Genomic DNA, 22,295 nt, shown 5'->3' on the forward strand with positions numbered 1-22,295 from the left:
ACTGAGATGGCATAATGAGACCCCAGGGAAAGGATAACACATCGAAATAATGGTATACCCTACGCATCTCTGCTAACGCCTTCATCGACCTGGACGATGCTCTGAGGCGGTAGAGATCTTGGAAGGAGTTACGGGCCACACGTTCAACCACCATTGCCTGAAGATCTTCAGGCAATTCAAGCAGAGGGAAATATTCCATTTTCTCTGAGAGGACAGTTGTGTAAAAGATAGAGAGTTGAAGATGTGTAATTGTTTGAGAAGTACCTTATTTATCTGCAGTTAACGGTTGTAGTTTCGTATCGCGGCGTTTCTTATTTCTTATTTTGAGCGGGAATTTAATCCATAACTCAGCCGTGTATTACAATAACTCAGCCTTAGTTGACTTCGCGACGTTTCGTGTTTCTAGCGGGGAAGTTTTTTTCAACTGCGTTTGAATAAAAGAGCTGACATTAGAAATCACGACAATTATTAGGCGTGTGAGTAACATTATCTCAGCCAATGAAGATTAATTTCTCTTAATTTAATTCGCTACTTTCGTATTCCACTTTAAAATCAATAATTACGTAGGGGCTATTACGTAACGTAGGGCAATTAAGTACGGACATTTCGTTTTTCGATGTCTGTGTCTCTCTTGAGTAATGGGAAGCGGGCAAATCAATGAAAATAAAAACCCAACCACAATACAAAATTTGAAAAACATTAACGCAGCCGTCATAGAACATTAAAACAAAAAACCCAGCCGTATTACAACACAAAACCCAGCCGTATTACAACACAAAACCCAGCCGTATTACAATTAATAATCCAGCCGTTGTGCAAATCAATGAAAATAAAACCCAGCCGTATTACAACACAAAACCCAGCCGTATTACAACACAAAACCCAGCCGTATTACAAAACAACATGAAAAGCAATTGCTTATATCGGACAAGTTCTCGCATTATGTCCACTTTGACTGCAACGAGAACATATGTGCTCTTTCCTAGGACGTTTGTTTGCAAGTGCAACTTCTAAAGCAGATTTCATCCTATTTTTTTTAGGTCTTCCCGGTTGTTGACGAATAAACGGTGGAAAGCACTGTACGTTAGCCACGTTATCTGGAACAGGTAGCGCTGAGTCAACCGGCATGACCGATTCAGCGTATGCGCTAGCTAAATAAGTGCTTTTATAGTAAGGACTGCACAGTGATATACGAGAAACATTTCTTTCCTCTGCAGCTGCGATTGCGTGTACACATGGTATTTTCTCGACATCGAAACGCCGACATGTGCACTTTCGCTCAACCAAATTAACAACATTCAAAGACTCGCCAGCAGCGCCATATTTAACTTCAGTGTGATGGTCATCAATCCTTTGAACCGTCCAATCCCGGGAGGCACTTACACGTCCCTATTAACAAAACCCAATATTCGTGAAACGGCTTACTTATTATTTATAAAGCTGGCTTATGCAATATAACGACTGACTTATTAGATTTAAAGACTGACTTATTTTACTGTTACGACTGACTTACTTGTAATAGTTTCTCCACACCGCGCGTGAGTGTGGTTGACTGCGATCTGGCATCCACTCTTCGTTCAGCAAACCATCTGGTCATCATAACCCGTATCGATTCCAATATTCGAACAATGTTAAGACCTCTAGCATGCGATAATGCTCTGTTCATTGATTCCGCTATGTTCGTAGTCATCAAATTGTACCTCTCGCCCGGGAAATAAACACGTGTCCACAGTCTGACATCAGCTCTTTCGAGGTAGCCGTGGAGATCAGGATTAAGTGCTTCAATCTCCTCGAAAATCATATCAAAGTCAGACATTCTAAAACATCTCGCCGCTTTCTTCACCAGCCGAAATACATCTTTTCCTTTGTACCGTCCCAATATGTTTTTATACAAATGATAGGTGCATATTCCACGAGCAGCTAACGGATACACATTTGTAATTGCTTTCCCTATCGAGTTATGCCTATCTGATATTATCGCAAGACCCTCCTGGTCAGGAATCAACACTTTTAGTTGCGTAAAAAACCAATTCCACGAATCATCATTTTCAGTGTCAACCACTGCGAAGGCTATTGGAAAAATCTGAAAGTTACCATCCTGAGCTAGTGCTGTGAGTAGCGTCCCTTTATATTTACCATTAAGAAACGTACCGTCGACGACAACAACTTTGCGCATGAAAGGAAACCCATTAACGCTCGCACCAAACGCAAGAAACACATACATGAATCTTCCAAGCTCATCGATTTGAAGACGCGTAACTGTATTCGGATTTGCCCTTCTTATCATGTATAAGTAAGAAGGCAAGAGTTCAAAACCACACTCAGGTGTGCCCTCATCGATTTCCCTTGCACATTTAAGCGTCCGGTGTGATTTCCAATATTCCATCTGCTCACATGAAAAAACAATTTACATAACTCAGCCACATCATATCATTAAGACGGTCACAACGTAAACATAACTCAACCATAGTTTTGTAACTCAGCCATTTCTAACATAAAATAACCCAGCCTATACTCTACCATAACTCAGCCGTTGTAACATAATTACCTTTACACCAAACTGCTTAGTGATAGCTATTCCGACACTCTCAGGGCGAACGGCCGGACCAACGTCGCCGAGAAAGTTCTTGTACAACTCTCCTAAAATATCCGGTGTTGCATTTCGAGATCGATTAGAACGCTCAGTTACAGAACATGCATGATCCGAGTCGTAAATACGAATATAAAACTGCGGGGACAATCCTTCGGTAGATGCACGAACTCTCCATGTACATCCATCAACCCAACACTTAACAACGTATGTTGTCAGGTTTGATATTTCTACATCAAAATCAAATTGATGCCTCACTGTAAAAAGTTTCAGTCGTCTCTTCAAATGCTTTTTAGTCAAGTATCGTTGTCCTACCGCAAGGTCTAACGACGACATCTCCAACTTCAAAACCTCCAGATTCCCTTTAGATTCGCTCATCAAGAAGTTCTGATATCTCTTCTTGGAAGGTAGCGTTGGTGAATCTTCGTCTTCTTCGATAGGAGACTCACCGTATGTGCTGAAGTTATCATCTTCAGATGACGCACCGTCCGAGTCATCGAACATATCAAATCGACTTTCAAATTCATCATCTTCTTCGTTTTCTTTGCCTATTTCATCTTCTCCGGCTACGTCGTGTATTTCAACGTTACTAAAGCAGTCATTCTCAATTTCATCTTGTTCATCCTCCAAACTGCAACCATCGTAACTCCCATTCTCTATAGACTCAACTTCTAAAGCTTCTTCTTCTAAAGCTTCTTCTTCTGAAGCGTCTTCTTCTGAAGCTTCTTCTTCTGAAGCTTCTTCTTCTGAAGCTTCTACGTCTGAGCTGTCATCCTTTTTCTCTGTAATCTCCACACAGAGACGTAGTTGTTCGCTTTTCTTTAAGCTTAGAAAACATTGCAATTGTCGAGTGTTGGACACGTAAACTGGTGGAGTGTTGTGCGCCATTGTTTTCAATGTTTTATTCGAAAACATGTAGCTAAGCAGAATATGAACCTTCAAATCATTCAAACCGTAATCGTCGATGACAGACTTTGTGAAATCTTCAAGTTTAGTTTTCTCACCTAAATGAAGAACTCTACACCCTCTACTGTCGACGTTGAATACATATCGTTTTTTCATAATCCATTTACCGGAAACAATAATAACGGGATCCATTACCATATGAGAAAGATGAAGAGGATAGATAACTGAGATGATGAAGAAGAAAAGAAAGGCTGTGTAATCATTCAAAAATAAGATGAAGAAGACAACTGAAAGGTCTCGTAACTCAGTTGTAAATTGGGCGACCGTTAGTGATGACATGTCAAATCCGAGTTGATGACATGGCAGATGACATGGAACATCGGTTAATCAGCCGACAAACAAATCAGTAACTCAGCCAAAATAAGTCAGCCATCATGTTTACACTTTGTCAGCCGATACATGGAAACATTCTAGTAATTAATCTTTTGACAGTAAGTCAGCCGCAATAAGGATGAACAACCATATGTCAGCCGTATCGTTACGTAAATCAGCCATCAAACGAGAACATTCTAGTAATTAATCTTTCGCTCATACGTCAGCCGCAAAGCAGCTGAGTTTACTGTTTATCCATGCTTTAACGGCTGACTAATACAAACCCAGTCGTAACAGCATCCCATAACTCAGCCGTGGCTTCAATAACCCAGCCCATCCATGTTCCTTTACTCAGCTGAAAAAAAGTTTCTCAGCCGTTTCTTAACCACGACTCAGCCAAATTTTCCAGAAATCAAACCGCCGATGTATAAGTCAGCCGTCATTTGTATCATTAAGTCAGCCGTGGTCACATAACTCAGCCATTTCTGTAAATCAGTTGTATCGGCAAGCTGACTTATAGTTTTAAGTCAGTCACTTTCACTTAAGTCAGTCGTATGTATTAAGTCAGTCGTAACGTAAAGATAAATCGGGCGTAACTACGTATCTATCGCTTAACAGCTGACTTAATGAAAATACGGACGCGAATTCCTCCGTGGTGCCGGTTTTTTGCCTACGTGGCAGCGAAAAGTAATGGCATTCTCGTAAATACGTTTTTTCTCATAACGTAAAAAAAGGGTACGCTTGGTATCGAAAATATTCTAGTAATAAAAAAAAGATCTGTATCATTCTAGTCAATACACCTAAAATATGTAACATTCTAGTAAACTTCCCTAAAATCTACTCCAAGTTTTAATTTTGGTAGACTTCAAAAGAAGTCTATAGTGTCGTAATTTTTTAACCTAGATACATTTTTGTCATCCTATATAACTAAAATTTATACACTCTCTCGAAATTTGGCTGCACAAGATTTTAAAATTTTCTCCCTTCTCTCAAAAATTCTCTCTCTTTTCTCTAAAACTCTCTCATTTCTCTTCTTTCTCTCTAAAATTCTCTGAAGTCTTTCTCACAATACTATCTTGTTATTTTAGGTATTATGATTCATGGTTTTCATCTTCTCCCTTAAAAATGCAAGTTTAAGATCTATAGATTTTAAATGTGTATTCTTATGTTATTTCTTTCGCACAATAATATCTTGTTTTTTTGTTGGTATTATCACTCATGGATTTCATCTTCGCTTCCGAAAACGTAATTTTTAGATTAATTAATTTTAAATGTGTATTTATATGTTTATATTCAATAAATTTATAGATCAAGCTCTGTGCATTAATTTGCTACTATTTTATCTTATAAATTCTATTTTGTAAAGAATTTTCAGATTTAAAATTATTTTCACATTTCAAAATGTATAGATTTTTCAGATCTGAAAATTTTCATACAGTGTACACTTCTGAAGTCTGCTTATAAACTGAAGCTACTAGACTTCATATGAAATTTACTAAACTACAAAGTTTAAGCAGAATTTATTGGAAGTTTACAAAAATATGGTTTTTATTGGTTTTCTATGTTTTTTAATAGTTTTATCTTATTTTGTAGGTATTTTCCCTTATTCTGATCGAATGTATTATGTTTTTGTTTTAAGATGTGGTGAAGAAGGAAGCAATACTCATCACATTTGTGCTCGTGGTGGTTCTGATTTCACTACTTTTTGATTATGCACTTTTCATTCCTTTAAAATGTTCTAGAGCAGCCGCTCTGTTTTGGACCCCGTGCTCCCTTATTCTGATAGAATGTATTGCAGAAATAACGAGCCATGAAGGCAAATCTCTCAACTCTCTTCTTACCAAAGGCAGCCCCACTCCTATATATTTGGGGAAATTCGTTCACAATGGTGTCACCATTCTAGGATGGAGATAGAACATGTCTTCGCCACCACTGAGAGGAGATAAATAATATGAGAAGAGAACTTCATTGATCTCCAAACCAAGGTCCTTAAATATACCAAGGTTCTGAATAGCTATAAGAGTCCTCTAAATTAGATGGTCAAGCTGACAAGATGATATCTCAAAATACTCAGATATCTTAACTATCAATGCATGACCTTATCTCTAAAACCCAACTCAAAGAAGCGTCATAAACAATGACTTCATCTACAAAATCAGAACCTCGACTATCGAGATTAGGGACCCGAAGGACAACTTCTTCGGCAAGAGAATACCTCTCTCTCTCCATATCATCATCCCGACACCGAAGGAGGTCCTATCTTGTTTGGTTTCATGGACACAGCCATTGGTTCCAGATTTTTGACCTTCCCCACTAGATCAATAGAAGACCCCGATGAAATGATGGATCCCGAAACATTAGGACTAATTTTCTCTTCGATCTAACCTAACTACGTATAGAAGGAGAAAGATATGTACTACGGTTAGGGGTACCTTCCATTTTTACCGGAAACAAAAGCAAAAGATCTAAAGGGGAATCAAAAATGGTATGTTACTAAACCCTAGAATTCTATGACCAGAGAACAAAGAGATTACCTTGATACACTAAACGAAAGGGGAATCTAATATGAATTTGATCCAAGAATCCGAAGAAAGCGAGATCGCAAGAAGAAAATTGCAACATATGAGAAAGAAGAAGAAGATTATGTGGAGAGAGGAAGGAAACCCAAGATCATTGCTTCTCACAAGATAGGAAGACAAGATTCCCCTGATAACTCTGACAAACTTATGTGGCCACCACCAATCAGATAAAATTCTCTGTCCACTGTAGCATTCCACGAGTTATATACTTGCTCAGCCACAACCACTTGCTCATAGGCAGAAAGACAACATTGCTCACTAAAGCATATCAACAAATCTATCATCTTGTTCGTCTACATGCCATCTAGATAAGATGATTTCACGGCCACTGAGGCCATGCGCCATAAGATGGATCTTGTAAATCATTGTAATGTGAATCCTAGGTCACGAATCAACTAAAATCACATGATCACACATGAATCTGTGCCAAAACAACTTACAGGACAATAATTTCTCTAACAAAATATGTTATATATAACTAAAGTTACTATAATTATCAATACAAATATTATAAAATATATGAAAATAGTCATATTTATTTTTCAGAAACAAGAAAATAATTAAATTAAATAATTATATAAAATCTTTTCTTAGACAAATATTTAACAAACAAAATTTATATTCAATTTTTGAAAGTAAAAATATATAATAATATGACAAAATATAATAAATATAATGTTATAACATATTCAAACTCGGAAAGTTCTAGACGTCCTCTTAGTATCAACTTTTTTTTGACAGTCAAGTACTATCTATTAAACATATAATATAAATAATTGATTTAAAGCAATGTTATACTATCAAAAAGAAAAAGAAAATTACACACTGTCAATAGTATAAAATTACATCCTATGTGTGGACCAGTATTTCAGCGATTCGAAAGCTACAGCTATTGGGAATCTGACAGAAGATACATTTTGGATATGAGATTAAAGTGTGGGAAGATCCTTGGATCCTTACAACACAAGCTAGACCGGCTTGCCCTTCAGCCCCCGTTTTGCACCCGAACTTGAGAGTCAGCGACCTTATTGATCATGTATCGAAAGAATGGGATGTTCGATTACTAGAGGATTATGTTTCACCTGCTAATATACCTTTCATAAGAAGTTTGGCCATAAGCTCAGCTCATCATCGTGACACGTTTTGTTGGAGCTACACTAAAAATGGCCAGTACACGATTAAATCTGGATATTGGGTAGTCCAGAACTTATTGAAGGCTGGAGAAGAGAATGAGGTACTGGAGCCCAGTATAACTAAGCTTCAAGCCTTTGCTTGGAAAGCGCCTCAGAAAATATGTCATCTTATATGGCAATTGATAACAGGTCATGTGACAGTAATGAGAAATTTGATACGGCGTAATATGAGATGCGATAACTATTGCCTGCATGTGGAGAACCAGAAAAGTATGTTACTCATGCCATCTTCGAATGCCTGCCAACTCTACAAGCTTGGCCGCTATCAGCAACACCAACAAGTCCACATATCTTTTCGGTGCTGAGTGTTTATGCTAATATGGATTATATATTCTGGAGAAAGAACAACATTGGCGAGCCAAAAATAGACATGGATCATTATCCCTAGATAATCTTGTATATTTGGAAAGCTCGAAATGACAAGCTTTTTAAGGGGATAGACAAGAATCCATTGGAGCTAGTTCGTTATGCATAAAGTGAGTGTCAAGTCTGGTTCAACACAAACGAGACGGTGACACCTATTCCACAAGATCACAGTATTGAAGAACCCCAAGTATTAAGCTTGGATAATATATGCATAATAGATGGGTCTTAGACATCTACATCATAGTTCAGTGGGTATGGATGGGTTTGGATGGACAGCTTGGGGAAGATTCAACTTCTGGGGATACGAAATTACCCATGGCAAGAGTTTGCCTTGCATTCAGAAATGGAAGCACTACGATGGGCGATGAAAACTATGCTCCAGCATTCAACATGTCAGAGCTTTGGAACGGATTGCAAAGATTTGATCGCCATGATTAAGGAGCTTCATGATTGGCCAAGCTTTGCAGCATAATTGGAGAAGATAGAGACTCTGCAAATATGTTTTCCGAACTTTAAGATCATTTATATTCTACGAGCGCAAAATCATATTTCAGATTCTTTAGCTAGGACTGCGAGATCTTTCTACATAAATCTATGTTTTATTGATTGTTCAATTCCGGTATGGTTACTTAGATCACGTCAAGTTTGAGTAATAAAATAGTTTTTGTTTTCATAAAAAAAAAACAAGAAAAAGAATTTACAATAACAAAATCATTATAATTATATAGATTATGAATTTGTTTTGTATAGATTATGAATTTGTTTAGTTATATGGTCGAATTTTTCAAGCTATAATCCTTGGCTTTTTAAAGATTATTAGCGCACACAAAAAAAAAGATTATTAGCTTTAATCATTAAGAAAAAGCCAACGCGAGAATATCTTATTTCTTTCGGAGGGAAAAGAAAATTGATTGGGAAGATGAGGAACGCGTCTCTATCCAACACCCCATGAAACGTGTCACTTTGTAAATACATATCGTTTACATAAAAGGAACCGTGATGAACGGCCGAGATCAATCTTATAACACCATCTGTGTGGACGGACGCGTTTTATATGAATATTAAGAAGTCAACGCATCGAACGGCTCTCATCAAATCTTCTGAAGCTTCGCCGCTTTGACCAACGGGTTCGCCTTCGCGATCTCTTCGCGACCGGCCGATTTGAAATCGAAGGTGCATCCATGGACCTCCGGATACCTGTGGGCCCCACAAAAAGTCGTCCCACACCGGCACTTGAACCCGGTCAACCCGACCCGTTTCCTGCACGTGGTACACCGGTTCGGCCGTTTCTGCGGCTGCTCCGTCGCCGTTACCGTCACCGACACGTTCTTCGCCGGTACCTCCAATTCAGCAGATGGGTTTTGAACGAGAGGCTGGATCATCGGAGTAGAGATGGAAGTGATCACCGGCGGCGGAGGAGATACGGCGGAGAGAGAGGATGAGCCTTGTTGCTGTTGTTTAAGACAGAGATCGCCGTAGCAGTTGGAGCATAGATTCATGGTCGCGGAGCTGCCGAGGAAGCCGCAGTTGTTAGCACAGAGACGGTGGCCTTCCGGCGTTTGACATCGATGCTCTTCCGCCATGGATCTTGATTGTAATTCAAGAACTTAAATCAATAAAGCTCGTCAAAAATATCTGAAAACAAATAAAAAGACGGTAATAAATCTACAGAGTTTAGAAAAGAAGAACAAAACACGAACCGGAATCTGGTCACCGAGAAAGAAAAATTCAGAAAATTTTCCTCCGTTTTCTCAGCAACCAAACAGAAATGAAATAATAAAAAGAAAGATGGAAAGTTTATTAAAAAAAAAAGAAGAGAAAAGACAGAGAAGAGAGGAGAAATAGAAGGAGAGGAGGAGAGAGATCGTGTTTACCTGTCTTGAGAAAAGAAGAAAGATGACTCACTAAACTTTATCTTTACCATACAACAATGATATAAAAATATATATATACATACACAGCTAAGTTGGGAGAGAAAGAAACAACGACGAAATAGAGACGACTCTGCTCAAGATTTAAATAGAATAACGGTATCTAGTTTCATAATTAACATATTATTATTTTAATTTTTTTAATCTCACTAACTCTCTTATTTTCTTATACTGCCATACTATTTTTTTTTTGGTCAAACTTTATACTCTCTAACAAACTTTATACTGCCATAATATAATATAATATAATATTTGTACACGTAATGCACCTATTTTGACGATCAAATCTTATCCTACTGATTAAATGTCGGCAAGGTGTGTCACTTATTTAATTCATATAGTAATTTGATTAGATAGGTCAAACTTTCCGCTAAAACAACCATACAATCACACTCTCTGAGTTTTGTTTTTCTTTTCCCTTCATTTTCCACCTTTTTATTTCTACCCTTTTACTCCATTAAATACCAATCACACTCTTAAATGTACCACTTATTTCTACTTGTAGATTTTTCAATTGAAGAAAATAGTTGGACGGTCCAATTAACATAGAAGTACATTTTGATATAATGATTGGATTGCTAAAGTATCAAATAATTGTTCAAGTTGATGACTGAAGAGGAATGATGCACGCAAGCCGTTGGTTGGGTTGGGTTGGGTTGGGTTAGAGTCATCTTAAGGATTCAAATGATAAAAGCAGATCAAGCATATCAAGAGCATATCAAACATATCATGTAGGAAAAAGGCAGATCAAGTAGATCAACGGTTGGACTAGTCTAACTAAATTTTAAATTTAAATTTTATATTAAATTAAGTAATCCTTTATATATTAAAAGGGATGCATTGCATTTAATGCGTTCACACTATATTTTCTACGTGTCGATTAGATAGCTCTTCTCACAATTTGTTTCCTAATATGCTTCAATTCTAAAACACACGAGATAAAAATAATGCAACACCAAAAACTACGTCTCTGTTAACTTTTTAGAGAAGTTGCAAAAACGCAACACGTAAGATACATTAAGTATAAAGACTCTTTTTTGGAAACGGAGAGGGTGAAGCGGAAGCTCGGCGGAGGTGGCGTGGCAGAGACAACAACGTCTACGGTCATCAATTTCTTCTCAGCCTCTCTTTCCCATGAACTCGCCTGTCAAGCTCTCTCTCTCTCTCTCTCTCTCTCTCTCTCTCTCTCTCTCTCTCTCTCTCTCTCTCTCTCTCTCTCTCTCTCTCTCTCTCTCTCTCTCTCTCTCTCTCTCTCTCTCTCTCTCTCTCTCTCTCTCTCTCTCTCTCTCTCTCTCTTTCTCTATGGTTTTGTATTGTTTAGGCTACGGAAAGGGTTGCGTTGTGGTGGTGGTACGGTGGTGGTGCTTACGCATCTGCTCACCAGAGAGTGAAGACAAAGCTTAATGGTGGTGCGGCTGATGATGATGATGAAATTTGGATTTTGATTTAGGTTTAATTTGTTTTCGACTTAGTGCTTTTTTTTTTTGCTTATGTTTTATGTTTAGTGTTTCTTTCAATTTTGGTTTAGTTCTGTAAAATTATTTGAATATATAATACTTTAAGGTGTTTATGTGTAAATTACGAAGGAATAATCTATTAACATATATACACAAGATTTCTGATATTTCGAGAACCTTGAGTTTGATTGAAATGTAAACATCAGATAAAATGTGAGAGTTCGTTAGCCCGTAGCTATGTTTTGAAAGAGTGATATTTTACATATTTTGAAGATAAATTGTTTCATACTCGCAAATATATTCATGTTACAGCTAACTCGATATATTGGAATTGAGTGTGATAATATATTGAAAGTTTGAAACGTACGTAACCGATTCTTTTTTGAAACAAACAAAGAACGCTAAAATAACACTTTTAACCAGTGTTTTGAAACCCGATCCGGACCCGCGGTTGAACCAGTAAACCCGGTGACCCAGAAAACAATCCGGTTTGGGTTTTATGAAAAACTTAATATTTAGAAACCCACAAAAACCCGCAAAAACTCACAAAAACCCGGAACCTGATACCGGTTGAACCAATAAATAACTTTTACCTTTTTTTTAGTTTTTAGATTCTGTTTTTATTCTAAGTTTTCAATTAAGAAGTTAGGTGCTGACAAAAAAAGAAGTTTAGGTTTTCTCTTTTCAGTTTTATATTTATGATTTTTAGATTTTGATGAAGATTTCATTATGTCACCTGAAGAAAATGAAGTGAATGATGGTAGAGAGAACCAAAATTAGTTGATGTGATTTGATGTTAGTTTATTTCCGTTATTGATAATTTATTACAATGATCTTTCACTTTGAGTTTATTTTGAATTTGAAGTTTAATTTATTATTCAAATTTATTAATAATTTTATATCTTAAATTTTTTTAGATGTCATAACTTTTACTTTGTTACAGAATATTTTAAAATATTCTAAACTATTTTTTGATATTTTGTATGTAAAATGAAAATAAAAATATAAAAACTAAAGTTAAGTATTTTCTAAATACCTTTTAAACATAAAATATATACATATCCAAACTATTATTTTATGTTTTAAAAAACATTTAGAAAATATTAAATTTTAATTTTTATATTTTTATTTTCCTAGCTAATATATTATTATATAATAAAATTAATGTATTTATTAACCCAAGATTCACCCGCGGTCGATCCAGTGACCCATCGACCCGGTAAGTCCTTTTAGCATAATGAGAAAGAAGGTTTTTGGATAAGCTTTAAGAAGTAAGAACATGCTAACGGTTATTATGGTTGTTAATGTCAACATGGTCACATTAAAAGATGCAAAAGCCGGCAATACCACTCCGAGATTGACTTAAATAATAATCAAAATTATTTTAAAATTTTGACAATATTTACGATGATGCTGGTGAATTTTTCTGATCACTTAATAAAAATTTTGAATTTTCTATTTTTTATAACTTATGGTATGTCGCCCTTATTTATTAGCTATTGATAATATAATAAATTTGAAACACTCATATACTGAAGCCTATGAAGTTTCGATGGAGGATTATGTACACCGAATTCTGTAGAAGAATGATGTATCTTTCAATTAATGCTTGCTTAAGATATTTATTATATATTTATTTAAAAAAATGAAGATGATTGCATTAAATATAACTGATTGTATCAGATAAGATATCAAGTTTTTTACATAAAGTTTGCAATAATAGATATATATTCCAACTGCATATCTATAACCGAAAGAAAGAAAAACGATCAGTTTAATCGAACAAACCAAAATAAATACAGCTTTCGAATGGTTGTTATATTTTAAAAGAGTTAAATCTGAAAAAAAATCCAATCTAAAACCAAATTGATGTTCACATTAAACAGATCTAATATTTTCCTATCTTATAAATATTAAAATTAATAATTTTATTCCGCGCAAGGCGCGGATTATCACCTAGTTATATATATAAGTATAGCTACAAAATTATTCTGATGCAATTTTATCATTGTTAGAATCTAAAATGATATCAAAATAAAATAAAATGATATAAATATGATAAAATCAATTTATTTAAATGGTTATTTAAAATATGACAAAATCACTAACGTTATGTTACTAATTTTTTAAAATTAAAAAATGAAAATATTAGTAATTAACCAAATATTTCTATTTTCCATTAACAAAAAAATCTCATTGTCTACTTATCTCTCTTTTTATATGATATGTGAATTTTTAATTATGTAAATGTATAATATTGTAGTTTAAATATGGTTAGTATTGAATATAAAAGATTATAGAATATTATTAAATATATTAATAATTGGTAATAAAATCATTTATTGGTCAAAAAAAGAAAAAAAGTGGGAGAACATCACCAAATAGTAGTGGACAGAACCGCATGTGGGGGATCTGCTTTTTTTCAGAAAATGACAAAAAATTTTAAACTGCTTGCAGTTCTCCTACCAAATAAATTTTAAAAACAGAAAATGGTGAATGAGTGATTCAAGTGCAGTTCTCTTGCAACAGCAGATGATATGCCTTTCTCCTGCCTCTCATTCATAACCTAAGATATTGTTAGGAATGTTTATTAGTAGAGGAACTTTAATTTGTCTGTATGCTTCTTTTTATCTAATCGTGTGATGATGCAAGACAGCATGAGGATTATTTTGGTTTGCAAAATAAATTTTTCGTGGATCATCTTTTCACAAACAGAAAAAGACGGTAGATGTAAATTTGCTTATCATCTGGTCTTAAAGCCTACATCTCCTATAGACTCACCGTTGTTCTCGTTTCCCTGCCTTTCTTAAGTTGAGCTTTTGTCTGCTTTGGCAAGGCTTACTGAACCACTCTTCCCCTTTTTCTGCTTCTATCAATGTTGTTCTGATCCTTTTTCGATTCTTGTAGTATTTTTAGGTTAATAAATGCCTTTTAACAGAAAAATAAACAATGCATATGCAGAAATATTTCTCTTAAAAAAGTTATCATCAAAAGATATAACTTTAATGTTCTATGTTTGATATGGTAATCTCTGGTTTGATAAATATTACTAGCAGTAGATCAAGAAATTCATTTTTCTAAACGTCTAACTTTTATTAATTTGATTGGTCTGTCATTACAGACTTACAGCGATGAGGAGAAAAATACAGATTTACAGCATTAAGTAAAAATTACGGATAACAATGGAACAAACTCCTTCTCTCTAAGAAAGTAATGCATTTTTTGCTAATATATCTGAACAGTTGTTGGAAGTTCTATGACCAAAAGTAAATCGGATTGATTGCAAAATAGGGCTCCATGCATGGATTCTGGCGATAAGGTTGTGCAGTAAGGTTTATTGATTGGCGAGTTATACATTTGTAGACCTCCTGGTTATATCCTTTAAAAATTATATCAGTATAATCCATTTTTGATACCGCTTGTAGTGCCCATAACAATGACGTGCATTCACCCTCTGCAGCTGAATAATGTCCTTCAAAATGTCTGTTCACACATAACTCAACATTGCCCATACTATAACCAGAATCCAACCCATTCAGGAATCTCGATCCCCCTGATAGTGTGATACATGATAATTACATTTAAGCCGTTCATTAAGAGGCTTCTAGCAGTTTTTGGAAGTATGATTGATATGTGATGTACCACAATTGATAGCGGGGTAGGGCTTATTGAAGGTTAACCAATCATGAATGTCGGACGTGACCTTATGAAGTTCTTCCATAGACCAGCATTAACATTAATATTAAACTAGAGCTGGATCCGCCCGAATGGACGGGTGTTTTTTTTTGTTTATGTAATGTAACTAAATATTTTTTACACCATTATATAATCTATAAAAATGATAATAAAATAGTGACAAAAATACATCACATAATACATATAACTGTAAATGTAAATATCACGCGAATATTTGTTTTTATTTAACCGATATCATTTTTATTTACCCGATATCGAGTTGGCTAGTGATAAAAGAAATGCTCGTAGCCTTTCATTGGTCGGGTTTGATACACATTGGAAAGAATTATTTACAACATTTGGGTTCCCAGTAAAAAAAGAGAAACCACTTTTTCATTTTTTAGAAATATACTTTTGTTTTCTATAAATAATATAATATATATTTATTTTTCACGTATTATGTATTTTTTATTATGACATTACGCATACTAATTAAAATATATTTTTTTAGTTTTTTTTAGTTTATGTGTGTGTTTTCCATAAACTAAAATATATATGCGAAAATAATATTTAAGATGTTTTGATAGGTTTTTGCTCATAAATGATAACTATATTTAAATTTTCAACCCGTTATATAAGTAGTCTTAATTTTTAGTTTCTCAACCCGATATATAAATATTCGTCATCCATTTTTAACACTAAAATATTTATATTATACTTATTAAAATGAGTATTTTGTTAGAATGAGTAATTGCATTTCTTGTATTTATATTATTATCAAATTAATTTTATTTTAACATATTGACTTTAACATTTTATTATATGTAGGATTTTTATTTTATATGAACTTTTTTTTAGAACATTGTTATCTTGTCTAAATGTTTTTCTTTACATACAAAACTTGAAGAATATTCTTTTGAAACTTTCCCTATTACCATTTTCTCATAAGAAAAATCTTAGGTGTTTTTAATTTTTTTAGTACTAATACTTAAATGTACATGTTATTACCAAATCTAATATTTCAAATCCTTACTAAAGAAAAATAATTTAAGGTAAAATTCAATTGAACATATGTAATATCATACATAATTTAAACCTAATTTTCTAATAGCATTTTAGTTATATATATCTAAAACAATATCGTCAATTAAATAGATTAGTCAAATTGGTTATTTGAAAAATTTAATTAGGTCCAAATTTATAATTATCAAGTAAAATGGATCTTTTTAAATATGTTCTCATTATTAAGTTTTTCTTCCCAAATACGGCATATCTTTTAAATTTTTTAAATATTGTTAATTGATTTCATTAACAATATTTTTTTTGAAAAATGTAATAACTATTATTTAATAGATGATAATACCCACAAATTTATGGGAAGATGTTTTCTACTTTACATATTAAATTTTATAGTATTAATGTACATTAAGTGTAATATTTATCATGAATTTGTTGTGGAATAGATTTAGGAAAAAAATTAATTTAGATTTAAGTTTATTTATTATTTCAGTGGCACTGCTTTGTAAATAAGTTATAAGTTTTATGGATATTTCTTATTTGTACTTCTATTTTAATAAGATACATTAGTCAAAACATTTCTTTGAAATTTAAACTAATTATTTTCTAAAAATTATTATTTTAAGTGATAATTTATATATATTAAAACTAGGTCGGATACATTATATGTGTTTCATAACCTATGCCATATAAACTATTAAAACTGAAGTACAATTTAGAATTAACCCTTAGTTCACCTTTATGATTACAACTTCATGCCATTGAGTTAATAACTACTAATTTAATACAATTATCTTTTCTTTTTTGAACAACGCAATTATCTATTATCTATATATATAAAGTAACCTAATAATTATCCAGTTTTGTTTACTTAATGCAAGTGTGTTGTTCGAGTCATACATTTGTCATACCTGATATGATATTTAACCGTATACATTAGTCTTTACAAATGAAAATTCTAATTGGAATATATTTTTGGTTTAGCATACAAGTTCTATCTACTAGCTAATATTGTAGTACAATAAGCCAACCAATATTCTACTTATTAAACTATTCCAGTTCTTCATCTTAAGATAAAACATCTTACAATCCGGTTTACCATACATGTTGTAAACAAAAAATAATATTGTAAAGGTATGCTCAAAAAATATTCAATAAAATATGGATTATAATATATGTTTATAAAATTTGACAAAACCATACATAACTACCCATATAAAAAAAACATACAATCTGAAAAATATAGAGAAATTTAGATTTTACATGATTTTCTTAACAATAAATTCTGCCAAATCATAAATTATAATGCTTAAAAAACAAACTCAATGTATTTGGGTTATCAAAATTTTGATATTTATACAAAATATTCCTAAAACCTAGACAACCAATCTTACTTTTTATTGAGCTAATCTAGAATATATATATATATATAGACAAAAATTAAAATCGACATTTAATTCATTACTCATAATACAAATATATATCTATTTTTAACAAACACAATAATCATTATTTATAATTTAGTCATAAAATATAGATTACGAAATAATCTTTCTTAATGTATTCTATAACCGGATAAATAAATATCAATATTTGGCTTATGGAATCTTCATTAGTTCATAATCATCTTTGTTAGACAAAAGTGAATTTATCATAATCGATTTGAAGTTTTGAAATTCTAAAAAATCAGAATATTCCTTGACTGAAACTTCTAAGTCTGGCAATAACTATACTATTAAAGCAAAAAAATAGTTACAGATTTTACGTATGTGTTTATTCTTTGATTTTTTCTTATTATTTTATTATTCTATTAAATCCTCATGGGTTTAGTCTATTAATTGTTTATTAAAAATCATTGTATTTTTAATGATTTAATGGCCCATTCTAAGGGTCCAAATTTTATTGAAAATTTAGTAAAATGTTAAATGAATTTTAAGCTTATGTTTTACTAATCTAAATATAACATATTAATAGTTCCAAAATATTATTTTCCTTGAATAACTCATTTACGTATTTTCAACATACATATAAGAGCTAATACCAAATCTTGAAATTATATTTTATAAAGAGATTTTAAAGTTAATAAAAACTTAGTAACTAATTAATAATATTGTGGGCACAATTACTCCATCCTTTTCTTAAAAAATTTCTTAAAAAGTGTCACATTGATATTTTTTACACCGATTAAGAAAATTTATGTTCATATTAGTTATTTTGTATTTGACAAATATTATTTGAGATAAATCAAATTAGTTATAAGATCTATTCAGTTTGCAACTGATATTAAGTTGAAAGTAGTTATATTTTGCATTGAAATTCTATAATGACACTCTTTCTATAACAAGAGAACAAATATTATAATAACAGTTTTAAAATATCCATTAAAAATATTAGTAAATATTAAAAATAAATAAACACCTGCATGGGCATGCGGGTCAAACTCTAATCGATTATTAAAAGACAAACAATGAATGTATAACTAAAATTCGCATGATATATGTGAAGGATGGAGAATAATAAATATATAATAAACCAGAATTTTACTTTTAAAAGTACTTTGAATTGCAATTCTAAAAATGATATTCTAGTAACGGAAAGTTTCAAAAACCTTGATTAAGGAATTGTATCCAAAATTGTATTGAACATAACTCATGTTTTCACTGATAAGAATACTAAAATATTACTGCTTTTTGTTTTACAAGGAGTGTTATTTTGACATTTTTTGTTATAAACATATTATTTTGGAATTTCAGTGTGATTTATATTTACTTTAAGTTTATAATTAAATACAAAATGCATTAATTATATAAATTGTTTTATTTATTTCAACTACTATTGAATATTGATTAAATGTGTGTAACTAACAAGACATAATCGCATTTTAACCGTTTTCTTACTTTACATAAAATATCAAAATGATACTTTTCTTAATGGAGAGAGTGTAATTCAAATGTAATTAGGGAACGATAAAAATGTTCGTAAAGGAAAAAGATATGAGAAGTAAGACAGGCTGAAAGAGGAGCCAAAGTGGAAGTCCAATTCACCTTTATCCTAACTAATAATGCTCTCTTATCTTTATATATTTGTATTCAAATACCTTAACTACAAAGATTGTTCAAATCAGCTGTAGCCTATTAACAAGTACCAACACGCACTTATGGGCAAGAAAACCTATTAACCGCACCGACACGAGCTTATGGGCCACAAACCATGCATTTTTGGTATTATATGAGATACCTAGAGTTATGTAGCCAAAGTACTTACCCACTAGTTCACCTTTCACAATCACATCATCAGTAACTAGGGTTCGTCAGTTCTAACCAAATTCAGTTACATGATTACATCCCAGAATATGGGTTGGGTTTTATAAAAATGAGGACCTATGGACTAGGCCTACTATGAACATTAGCGTTTTCTTTCCTCTTTCATAGATCTGCATTCTAAAGAGAAAATCCATTACCGTTACCAGAAAAAGAAAAGATCAAAACCAATAAAAATAGAATATGTAACTACGCTAGGCGCTAATTTGACAGTAATTCTGGACCTAGTGAATTGCCAAAAATCGAGAGTTAAACAGAATATACACAGAGCCTAGTTTACAATTATTTTTTTATTTTATTTAGTATTAAAAATTAACGCATAATGCAAATATTCATTATAAGATGATAATTTCTGTATACTGAAATTTATATCAGTAATTAAATTTAAAAAAAAAACTATTTTTAAATATATATATATATATATACACATACGATAATGTTACATATATTCAAACCAATAAATCAAAATGACTTCACATATACAAATATTATGAATAATAAAATTGCACTACAACCACTCATTTAAGATTATTAAATAATAACTAGATCCGATGTCCGCGCTACGCGCGGAAAAAGTTTGATGTTCAATAGTTTTGTGATGAGAAACTGTTGATGAATATAAGTTTTTTTGTTCAGTTTATCGATAAGTGATTCTTAACTTCATATTTGTATACATGGTATCTGTAGCCTATTTTTTTATGTTAATCTAATTGTTTCAATGTATGTATTATTTAAAGCCAAGAATTAGTGGATGCAGTGAGATTAAAATTTTCTAACATATTTTAGAAATGCAAATGTAGACAATTATATTGTAAATTTAAAACAGAAATGAGTAGGATGCAACCTATTAACATAAAAAGTTTCATGTATGATGTTTTGGAGTTAACCATTTTATTGCATTTAAAACCTTGAAATTGTAATGAAATATAGTATCCAAAAGAGGCAAATGTCCGAAAATGAATGTTTTTGGAAAAAAAGGACAATAAGTAACCAGTACATAAGCTGTGGTAAATCAATAGCTCAGATAAGCTTCTCTTGACTCAATGTTTTTCATGACCTCATATCCCTCTTTTGAAATGCTTGATGTATGTGAGAATGAGTTTATGCGGTTCTTTTATTCGCTTTGTCTTAAGTAATGCATCAATCGTGTGAACAAATAATGTATTCGTTACACATAACTAACATAAAAAAAACTACTATATTCTTTTAAATCCGAAATCAACTAAACCATATGATCTTCTATGAAGACAAATAGAACTGAGATTATGATTTGTTTACCTGCATCTTCTATGGGTTGGGCATGGGGTGGGTTATCCATTATGTTGAATCAGTGATTCTTTTAGTTTTTAAAAAACTTGAGTTATTATAAAAGTATTACACTTTTATATAAACCTTTTTTTATCAAATTAAATTAACTTTGATAATCAACCAGTTGCCTAACATTACAACTGAAAATGTTATCCTACGCCCGGGTTTTTTGTTTAAATTTTAGTTTTGATTATATATTCAGTATGTTTATTTAAATATATAATTTTTGGAATCTATTATAAAAAAATATAAGTAGGTATAGACAAATATAAAATAATTTTAAATCATTCATTACTTTTTGTCTTATGCAATTCAAATATTTTAGAATCCAATTTTTTTTGTTATTGGAAATTATATGTAAGGTGAAGAGTAGAATGAACAAAAATTAATTAAATTCTAGTTATCTTATTTAATTGGTTGAATCGTAGACTTGTTTCATTTCACTTAAAATTATTTATAAAGTCTGTTTCCAATTAGTCTCTACGTAATTTAATGGACTATTCTCCTTAAATTTACAACCATATATATTTTATGTTTTTTTTTCTAAATCAGCTTTTGAAAATTGTAATATCTTCAAGATTAAAAACTTACAACTAAGTCACTAAAAATTACAGACTGAGTTCTTACAACAAAATTTCTACATTTACAACCCAACTAATCAGACGCATTATCTAAATATTATTTATCTTACATTCATAGGTATTTGAAAATTTGTATTTTCAATATATATATGTTGTTTTGTATTAGTCTTTAGTATTGTATTTTTAGCAAATATAACTTTGTATATCATGATGTAACTTTTTTAATTAATCACATTTATTTGAATAGATAACCTTAATATTTTTTTTATTTCATCAAAAAAATTTCTTTTTTGCTTTTTAATTTTTTGTGTTATATTTTGTTTCTTAAAAATTATTTATTAAAATATATATTCTGGTTATGTATTTTTCGTGGTTTCCCTCAATATTTTATAAGTTTTCTTCAGCTTGAGTTTAATGATTAAAAACAGTAAAATTCAGTATTTTAAAATTTTTGGTGACCTTCCTGTAATGAAATGTAAAATAAGCAATAAGTTGTTGGATTCAATTATTTTATTTTTACCTTATTTTTATGTATAAGATTTTGTTATATTAAGTATTCTTGGTTACGTTATGTATTTCACCAAATTTTAATTATTTTATTTGTTAATAATTTATTTATGTAGATTTTAAAAACATTTAGCTTTAATTACAAATAGATTTTATCGTTGTGGGTTCTCATATAAATTCCTCTTTTTTTATTATTTTGATTCCAAAAATATAATTATATTTAATTGAGCTAAAATGGTGAGTAACAAGCTTCTCTGCTCATTTCCTCATAATGCAGTACTATAATCTATTTATTAGATGGTAGTTCAGTCCCTATTTAATTTTAAAAACTTGACTTTTCTTTTAAAATGTATCTTATATTTTTTTTAAATTAACTAATTATTAGGTTATATTCATATTTTAATGAAATTTTTTGTTTTGAAATATCTTGCACCAAACTCTGGAAAATATAATTATAAATATGCTTAATCTTTTCTAATTAATTATGCAAATA

At 31.7% G+C, this 22,295-nt stretch overlaps 2 protein-coding genes across 3 annotated transcripts; both read right to left on the minus strand.

The window, feature by feature from the left end:
* Window positions 1–918: 918 nt before the first annotated feature.
* On the minus strand, window positions 919–3,094 carry LOC106364451. Its single transcript, XM_013804028.2, has 3 exons — window positions 2,549–3,094; window positions 1,514–2,386; window positions 919–1,389 (listed from the first exon to the last, which is right to left on the minus strand). Exons 1-3 carry the CDS (start codon window positions 3,092–3,094, stop codon window positions 919–921), a joined length of 1,890 nt encoding a protein of 629 aa, XP_013659482.2.
* A 5,766-nt stretch (window positions 3,095–8,860) lies between these two features.
* LOC106346690 (zinc finger A20 and AN1 domain-containing stress-associated protein 6-like) lies at window positions 8,861–10,143 on the minus strand. 2 transcript variants are annotated; one of them, XM_013786091.3, is made up of 2 exons: window positions 9,881–10,143; window positions 8,861–9,641 (listed from the first exon to the last, which is right to left on the minus strand). In XM_013786091.3, the coding sequence occupies exon 2, from the start codon at window positions 9,587–9,589 to the stop codon at window positions 9,098–9,100; it is 492 nt and encodes a 163-aa protein (XP_013641545.3). In that variant the 5' UTR covers window positions 9,590–9,641; window positions 9,881–10,143; the 3' UTR covers window positions 8,861–9,097. The 2 variants fall into 2 exon arrangements, with proteins under 2 accessions (XP_013641545.3, XP_013641546.3); XM_013786092.3 differs by having other exon boundaries at window positions 9,707–9,961.
* Between the last annotated feature and the right edge of the window lie 12,152 nt (window positions 10,144–22,295).

This window comes from Brassica napus, chromosome A4, assembly GCF_020379485.1.
Source record: "Brassica napus cultivar Da-Ae chromosome A4, Da-Ae, whole genome shotgun sequence".
NCBI lineage: Eukaryota > Viridiplantae > Streptophyta > Magnoliopsida > Brassicales > Brassicaceae > Brassica > Brassica napus.